At 34.7% G+C, this 10,000-nt stretch overlaps 1 protein-coding gene across 1 annotated transcript in view; it reads left to right on the top strand.

Annotated features, from left to right (window-relative positions):
* The window catches only part of CARPA (Carbonic anhydrase-related protein A), a 67,924-nt gene that overhangs the window by 53,695 nt on the left and 4,229 nt on the right, over positions 1-10,000 (top strand). Inside the window, exons 5-7 of the mRNA XM_067083254.1 lie at positions 4,820-4,915; positions 6,030-6,251; positions 9,200-9,374. Coding sequence (XP_066939355.1) covers positions 4,820-4,915; positions 6,030-6,251; positions 9,200-9,374 — 493 coding nt within the window. The remainder of the gene's footprint in view (positions 1-4,819; positions 4,916-6,029; positions 6,252-9,199; positions 9,375-10,000) is intronic.

Genomic DNA, 10,000 nt, shown 5'->3' with positions numbered 1-10,000 from the left:
TATCAGTGATTAGCTGTAGAACAACAGAAGGTATTTTCCAAGTGAATGGTCAATGCTAGTTTAATCATCATTTATAAAAAAAAAGAGAGAAAAAAAATCTCGCCGTAGAAACATCTGCGGCTCTGCATGTGGGATGTCGAGTGTTCACCGAGTGGCTGCAGAAACTGTGCGCATAAGCGTTGGCCTAATGTGATTTATTGTAAATTAACTTTCTACTTTTATAGCCTTATATCGTGTTATTATGATTTAGCATCTGATTAAATGAAATGTAAATAAGACACAATTTGGTGCAAAAAAAAAAAACGCAATCCTAGTTATATGCGCGTTTAGCATTGGCTACATGATTGGGCCTATTTTAATAAACAATGAAATATATTTTCCAGTTTGTTATTAAATAATTTTATCGGATTTCTCAATTGCGCATATCGTAAGGTGGAATTGCGTTCTGAGTCTTACCAAACAAGTATTTTCGTAGGTTTCAATTTGTTTTAGTGCATAATTGAGACTATGCTTGTCCACGATCCGAGTGTGCATATGCTTTGAGCATAATTTTAATTCGAGGATCTCCCGAGCATGACTAATAGGCCTAGTGCTTGAATCTTAAAAAAGGCGTCTGGTTATTCTGACTAGATAAAAAGGCCCTGAGAGAGAGAGAGAGAGAGAGAGAGAGAGAGAGAGAGAGAGAGAGAGAGAGAGAGAGAGCATAACAGGAGATCCTCGAATTAAAATGATGCTCATAAAGCATATGCACACTCGGATCGTGGACAAGCATAGTCTCAATTATGCACTAAAACAAATTGGAAACCTACGAAAATACGTGTTTGGTGAGACCCAGAACGCAATTCTACATATATATATATATATATATATATATATATATATATATATATATATATGTGTGTGTGTGTGTGTGTGTGTGTGTGTGTGTGTGTGTGTGTGTAAGATATAAATCCCCAAATCTCATGGATTTCTGTTATACGGTAATACTTGACTGGATCGAACTGACTACTGGTTGCACTGGGAAATATGAATTTGGGTGATATCACGCCCTTATGATGCGCCCACTCACGCAAATTCAGTCTTAGATTTCACGGTTGGAATATGATTAGAAGATTTGAAGTAAAAGTTTGAAGTGAAAAAGATGGTGTTAGGATTGTGGGTTGAGGTAGAGTGGCGGGTGGTTGGGCTGTTTCGTTTTCCGACTACACGAGGTAGTTGCTTACGACTGCTTTCTTATTATTTTTTATATAGCGAGTCTGTTTCCCAGGTGCAAGGATAGGTCCCGGCGTCGGTCCTAATGGTTCTATCTTTGCCTAAATAACAGACAATGCCCACGTATTGCAAGACTTGCTGTGCCCGGTACTAGGCCTAGTCACCTTTCTCTCTCCTCAATTTTGCTCTCTTTGTCTCCCGAAGATTTTTCTTCTCTTTATTTTGCTCTCTCCTCTCCCTGAAGAATATTTTTGCGCTTATTTTTACCCTCTCTCTCCTTTTATTTGGATATCTAGTAGATGGTTGTAAACATGATTTTCCATAAATAAGGTTTCATTATCATGAGCTTTATAAATACGTACTTGGTTTACCAGAATCTTTCAACTTGTTTTGTGGGATTACGCTAAAAACTATCATCGTTAAATCTTACTCTCGCTTATCAGTATATCATACGAGTAATTATTCTCTTTAGGAAATACTAAAGATATGTTAACATAACTTGGCAATCTCCTCTAAGTCTACCAGTTTGAGAAGACGTTGCTAAGTAGATTGCTTTTCCTGCAACTTAAAAAACAATCATGATTTTATAGTAGGTTAGATAAAGAGATATACATTTCATAATCTATTTCATAATTATATATATATATATATATATATATATATATATATATATATATATATATATATATATATATATGAAATTTAAAAACTTAAAAGTCAATGAATAATCACAATTCATAATGAAACAAAATCATACATTCTCCTTGAAAATTTGTCCAAATATTTACATAAATAGTTACATTTATTCGTCAATAATGAACATGCAAAACGATAACATATATTCAATATTTTGTGCAAGAGCCTAAATTGTCAATAACAGCATTTAATCTCCTCGGAACTGAGTCCACCAAATTCTCACATATCTTGGTTCCTCTTAAAGACTCCCACACAGATGAACAGTGGTTGATGAGTAGATGTTTTGATTTAAGGGCAGTGCCGTCCCATTCTTTAGTCATAATGGCCCATAGGTTCTCGATGGGATTGAGGTCTGGTGATTTGGCGGGCCAGTTAATCCGGATGATTTCAGGATGCCTTTTAAACCACTCCTGGACGACACGGCTGTTATGAACAGAAGAATTGTCCATAGCTACGTGTATGGGGATATGGTCAGGAAGCAGGAGGGCTCTCACAGAGGGAATCAAAACTTCCTCCAAAATTTCGACATACTGGTGACCATTTAACCGTTCATGAATAGGGACCAAAGCCCCCGGTCCACATGCTGCCATCCAACCCCACACGCCGGCGGCGATTCTGCCACTTCGAAGACATGGCCGCACAAATTTATCCTCAAATCTAAAGAGGGGGAGACAATAAAAATTTATATATATATATATATATATATATATATATATATATATATATATATATATATATATAGATAGATAGATAGATAGATAGATAGATAGATAGATAGATAGATAGATAGATATAGATGTAGATATATATATATATATATATATATATATATATATATATATAATAATAATAAAAACTCCATTATTATCTTAGGCCTAAGTCAAATAGTCAAATATAATTATTCACGTAGACTAATAAAATATTATTTTGGACTAAAAAAAGAATAAGCTAAGACTTGTAAGTCTCAAGTTAGATTAACCATGTAGCCCATGAAAAATTTTTAAAAAGTAAAGAATGTATAGGCCTATACAGTAGGCCTGTGTATGAAATGAAATTATAGTTACACATAGCCAAATGAATCACCGTAGGCTAAACAATTATCAGGGATTGGTTATTAATCTAATGTGGTCCAAAAACACCTAAATAATCAATTATGTGCATTATTGCCATTATTATTACACGATGAACCACGCCATAATTGTTGGATCCCACTGTAGGTTAATGTTCGAACACAAGTAATCTGACATACCTTTTTTCCTTGGACGCCAACAATAAAGCCTTCCTTTCTCGTCGTTAAAAACGTTTTCTCATCGCACCAGATAACATTTTCCCAGAAATTGCTTTCCATAGGAAAATATTGAAGAGCGAAGCCAAGTCGCTGTTCTTTGTGGAATTGGGTAAGGAAAGGCTTCTTTGCAGGAATTCTGCTTTCAAGTCCTTCTTCTCTCAAACGACGTCTTATGGTGGTGTTTGATATGTGGAGGCTAGTTTGTCTTTTAACTATTGTTGATGATGTTATTGGATGCTCTCTTACAAATCCAATCATCTGCCTGTCTTCCTCTTCTGTCGTGCAGCGAGGTCGACCAGATCTTCTTTGATTTTCTAGTCCTGCTAGTCCTACTTCGTTATATCTCTTCAACCATCTATATACAGTTGCTCTGTGGAGATTTAAACGTCGTGCTATTTCTTGCACTGGAGTTCGTGTCCGATGCAATTCAATTGCAGATCTCCTAACTGATTCTGATGCCTCGGTTCGCGGTCTAATCACCAGCTGATCCATCTTGATTAGAGTTTACGTAATCACTGTCAGCTGATCCATCTTATCAGAGGTTGCATGACCACTTTTGCGAAGTGTCAGAACAGTGTTCGTCCGGTAGCTATGACTACGGCTGATGCTGGAGGCCCTCGGTCAAGCCGCACCAACCCCTAAAAAAATACTGGTAGGCACTGGCTAGCGATGGGGTTATTAGGGCAAAGACACCCTCTTCTAGTAGGACACGGCTGGTGATTCATAGGTTGGGTAGATAATATTACGTTGGTGCCGTGGGTCGAAACCGAAGCCAAAGCTGAAGTAGAGTCCGAACGGTATATATAGTCCTAGAAGCTGAAATCAAACTACCAACCACGCCCAACTTCTCTGTTGAATCTAGACGCATTCATGGTTGATTATGCTTAATGTTACGAAGATTTTACATTTATATTATATTGCTACTTGCATGGTTTTATACGTCTTTGCTAAAATAAATGATAATACGCTATGATATAAAATAATTTTTTCCACATTCCTCTAAATATACGTCGGTAATGTTGGTAGTCCTGTGTTGAACGAAAATTTCAAATTGTTTCGTTTCTACAGTTTGAAGCAATAACTAAACTTTGAAATAATCAATATTACCGCAATTTTTCTTATGATTGTTATAAATACCATAGATTTGATATTTGTGCATCATATGTTAGCTTTATTTTGCTTGATAGAGCTTTCAATGAAGGAAAAAATAAGTTTTGAGCTACGTGCTGTAGTTGCCAGTTAGTGAATTTCGAACGAAATCCTCTGAAATTTGTCGCATCACTTTTGGCGCTTATTGTACATTCAAAAAAGCTCTGTAGTCTCCAGAATCTGTAGCTTTAACTTATTCATAAATAGAAGGAATTAGTACATTAAAAAAAGCTCTGTAGCCTCCTGAATTAATGCAGCTTTAACTTATTCATAAACAGAAGTAATTAGTACCTTAAAAAAGGCTCTGTAGCCTCCTGAATTAATGCAGCTTTAACTTATTCATAAATAGAAAGAATTAGTAGATAAAAAAAAGCTCTGTAGCCTCCTGAATTAGTAGCTTTAACTTATTAATAAACAGAAGGAATTATTACATTACAAAGATTATTTTATTAAGAAAACAAATTTTCATTTCAGCTCCAGATGTATGGATTCAACGCCGAATTGTACCGCAACATGAGCGAAGCACAGCAGGGGTCTAATGGCATCGTCGGTCTCTCCGTAATGATACAGGTAATGGGAAGGATTTATGTGTATGTATATATATATATATATATATATATATATATATATATATATATATATATATATATATATATATATATATATATATATATAATATATATATATATATATATATATATATATATATATATATATATATATATATATATATATAACTTTAACAAGCATAATGCCTATTAATTTTTCATACATCTAGTATACAATTATCAGTACAACGCCTAAGATCCTAATGGAAGGATATGAAGAAATTCTAACGTCATTTATATGTGTTTGTGTGTGTGTTTGTGTGTGTGTTTGTGTATGTTAGTATATGAGTGACATTTTGTTCTAAGTCTTACCAATTTAAGGTTTTCTCCACCATCGTGAAAAATTAATTGACTAATGGATTTGACAAACTTCCATTTTCAAAGTGCCATTAACTCTTTTCATCACAGAAACACTTATTAGACTAATGGAAACCAATGTGCTGTTCTAAGAATGGGACCCCAAAAGTGGCTCATATCACGACAAGTATGAGTATTTCGAGAACTTTAGGCACCCTTGTGAGTATGACAATCGTATGACATGAAAATGTCAAAGCAATACATAGCGCTTACTTAAACTTTATTCGTTATGAGAAAGAACGTGTGGCGTTTTCGTTAATTGCAATCACATTTTATGAAACTTGAATGGTTATATATTGAGTTAGACGATATGATTAGATAATACATCAACTGTCCGTGCTCTCATATATGTATATATACATACATATATGTATATATATATATATATATATATATATATATATATATATATATATATAATTTTTCTACATATATATATGCTCTTGAGATTTTTCTGTTACTTATCTATTTTGAATTTTTTTTTCTAATAAGTTTTAAATGTCTAATATATACAGTATATATGTATACTGTATATGTATACATACATACATACATACATACATACGTACATATTAGACATATAAAACTGAATATAAAAAAAGTTTTCCAAATATATAAGTAATAGAAAAAACTGACCCTAAATACTTCCAAATCGTTCCCTGCACAAGCACGTCACTCCAACGTCACCTCTCTGATAAACTCCTTCATTCTCCTTCCAGATCGGACCCGACAGCAACAGGGAACTCCACAACCTGGCCTCTGGATTCGGCAAAGTGGTCTACAGAGGTCAGAAGTGGCCCATCAACCACCTCTCACTGGCCGGCCTCCTTCCGGAAACGGACCACTACATGACCTACGACGGATCCACCACACATCCCGGATGCTGGGAGACCACTACATGGCTCATCATGAACAAACCCATCTACATCACTCATCAGGAGGTATGTAGGTAATTAGGGAATGTAGGAAATTAAAGCTCTGCCTATCCACATCACTCATCAGGAGGTGTGTGGGAAATTAGGGAATGTAGGAAATTAAAGCTCTGCCCATCTACATCCCTCATCAGGAAGTATGTAGGAAATTAGGGAATGTAGGAAATTAAAGCTCTGCCCATCTACATCCCTTATCAGGAGGCATAGGAAATTAGGAAATGTAGGAAATTAAAGCTCTACCCATCTGCATCACTCATCAGGAGCTATGTAGGAAATTAAGGAACCTAGGAAATTAAGGAGGGTATAAAACTAAGGCATGTGTAAAATTAAGGGATTGAGGAAATTATGGAATTTAGGCGATTAAGGAATGCAGGAAATTAAGGAACATAGGAAATTAAGGAAGGTATAGAACTAGGGCATGTAAAAAGTTAAGGGATTGAGAAAATTATGGAGTTTAGGCAATTAAGGAATGTATGAAATTAAGGAATATAGGAAATTAAGGAATGCAGAAAATTAAGGAAAATTAAGAAATTTATAAAATTAAGGCTTATTTCGTCATAATCTGCCACACACCTATCTACATCACTGAAGGTACGTAGAAGATTAAGGAATGTATGAATGTAGAAAATTCGGGAATGTAGGAAATTAAGGAATGTATAAAATTAGGTATTTTTCATATGGTGAAAATAACTTTACAAATTATTTTCACCATTAACTGTCTAATTTTAAAATTCACCTATACTTTCCTCATTTTATGACAGGTAGATAAATAAGTAAGGAACAGAATATTCATTATAATAGTCTAACTAATAAACCGCTATTGAAAACGAAAAACTGATACAGCATTGATTTATCAGTGACAGATTCCAAGCGTTTATATTCTTCTACGACACTTTCTCACCAAACAACGTGTCCTTTGCTTCCATTCTTCTTCTTCTTCTTCTTCTTCTTCTTCTTCTTCTTCTTCTTCGTCTTCTTCTCCTCTTCCTCCTCCTCCTCCTCCTCCTCCTCCTCCTCCTCCTCCTCCTCCTTTTCTTCTTCTTCTTCTTCTTCTTCTTCTTCTTCTTCTTCTTCTCCTCCTCCTCCTCCTCCTCCTCCTCCTCCTCCTCCTTCTTCTTCTTCTTCTTCTTCTTCTTCTTCTTCTTCTTCTTCTTCTTCTTCTTCTTCTTCTCCTCCTCCTCCTCCTCCTTCTTCTTCTTCTTCTTGTTCTTTCTGCAGTGCAATATTCGCCACAATAAAAACTCGCTCTCACGCCAGTATGTAAATCAATACCAAATTGCTTTTGTTCGTGAAAGATTTGTCGCGTAGGTCACGCTTCAGAAACTGTTGTTTTATCAAATCTATTGTTCCCCGTTACAAGAAAATAAAACGAAATAAAAGAAAAAAGTTTCTCCTTTCCTTTTACTGTGCATGTTCCGGCCATAGGCAGGATATCCTGACTACCGTATTCCACTTACGCATTTGTCGTTTTGTCTGGGAGGATGCGTTTATCGTTATTTTAGACGGGGTGCGTATGTTTGTGTTTGACCGGAAAGGTTTTAATATGACATTTCACTTACGTGAATCTTATTTTCTAAGAAAGTCTATGGATATTTTTTTTCACGTTTCTTTATTATATTTTACCTTGGATTTATTAATGGTGATATTAATTAATTAGAACACGCTACTCTTTGTAGCTTTCCTTTTTTTTTAACTTTGAGGGTTAATTTTGTCTTTTGTAAACATTCCATATTCTTTTGAATTCCGTTCAGGTTTTGAAAATCAGTAGTTTAGTTTTTGTCGTTATAACATGAAAAAGAACCTCATCTAATCTTAATCACCGGCACCTGTATTTATTCGTAATTGATTAAAGCTACTTCTGCCTCAACGATTTACCCATAACTATGTTTGTCAAATGCATATTGGTAAAGGTATTTAAAACCTTTATATTATATTTATGGTTAAAACATTATATCAAAGCGACGTCCTTGCAGACCAACCGACTCCTTTCACTTAATCAGTATTGACTGAGGAAGTTAAGCACTTGTATAATTTTTGCAAATATAGGTGCACGAATGATTTATTTTAAAGGCCACTGGATTCATTGTTTAAATAGTTCATTAGTTTTCTTGGGAGCTGCCTGTACTTTATTGCAGTAATTATTGCAGAATGCCCAGTGCGTCAATGGATTCCATGATAACTGATGCATGTATTAGATTCATCAGAAGACGTTATTGATTTCATTCATGACGTTTATTTTTTCTAGGTAGACCAAAGAAGTATTGTACTTTTATTACCAGCTAGTCATTTGGTCAGAGCTTCTCTACATAAATCAGGAAATACATGGCTTCAGTAGCAAATATTAATTTTTTTCCAGGTTACATTATGTAGAAAGTTAAGTGCGTGAATTATATACATTCAGAGAACAGTTTTACGACAATTTATAGAGGAAACCCGAGAATCTTTATATAAATCTAGAAATATAATGCTTTAGTGGAAAATAATATTTTTTTCCAGGGTTACATCATGGAGAAAGTTAAGTACTTAACTTTCTCTATAATGCAACCCTGCAAAAAATTAATATTTTCCACTAAAACCATATATACACTCAAACAATATTGTTTATAACAATTAGTAGAGGAAACCCCAACATATATCAAGAAATATGCGACTTTAGTAGCAAATATTCTTTTTTTCCAAGGTTGAATTAGGTCAAAAGTTAAGCACGTGAATTATATACATTCAAACAATAGTAGTTTTTGCAATTTGCAGACGAAGCTCAGGAAATTCTTTGGGACGATTTGGCTATGGTTCATCGATGCTTTGACCTGAGTAGCAGGCCTTGATAAACTCTATGGTAATAACACTCCACATTTCACCACAGCGCTGAAACCAAACAAATGCATGAACAGTTACTTCGTAGGAGCTAATCCTTATAGCGAAAGCGTAAGTAATATAACATTTCCTCTCTTTTCCAGCTGTACTTGTTGAGGCAGTTGATGCAGGGGGACCAGACGCTGCCGAAGGCCAAGATGGCCAACAACTACCGTCCGGTGAAGAACCTTCACCACCGTACTGTTAGAACCAACATTGACTTTACCAACGCCCATAAGAGTAAGGGATGCACCATGCACAGAGAGATGTTTTATGCAGGTAATTATTATCGTTAACCTTTTTATTTTACGTGAAGAGACTTTTAAATATTTTTATTATAAATATGACACTCTCTGATTCTTGATACAGATATGCGAAAATCATTTTATTCGTTCGAGTACGTGAAGTACTGAATATTAAGCTTTTTTTAATGAAGGGACTTTTTGAATATTTCCACTTATAAATATGACACTCTTTGATCCTTCATGTAAATAAACAATATTCATATTTGGACAGGTGGAGGACTTTTATACGTGGGTGTCGTTGGATGTCGTTTTAAAAATGAAAATACAAAATATTCGTGTTTTTTTACTTTTTTTGTATTATTCATGAAAGAATATATTAGGAATTTAAGAATATAAATGCTTTAATATATATAAAAAATCTAATCGTAAGCATGGAGACAGTTAATGAAAACATATTCATATACATACTCTCAAATTCCATAGTATGATGATACATAGATAGACGCATCGAATTTCTCCTCCCCCCCCCCTCTCTCTCTCTCTCTTACAATAAATGGTAGCAGATTCATATACATACTCTCTAAACTCTTTATAGCAGATTATAAAGTTAGACGCAATCTCTCTCTCTCTCTCTCTCTCTCTCTCTCTCTCTCTCTCTCT

This window comes from Macrobrachium rosenbergii, chromosome 40, assembly GCF_040412425.1.
Source record: "Macrobrachium rosenbergii isolate ZJJX-2024 chromosome 40, ASM4041242v1, whole genome shotgun sequence".
NCBI lineage: Eukaryota > Metazoa > Arthropoda > Malacostraca > Decapoda > Palaemonidae > Macrobrachium > Macrobrachium rosenbergii.
This window is presented reverse-complemented; position numbering and strand designations above follow the sequence as displayed.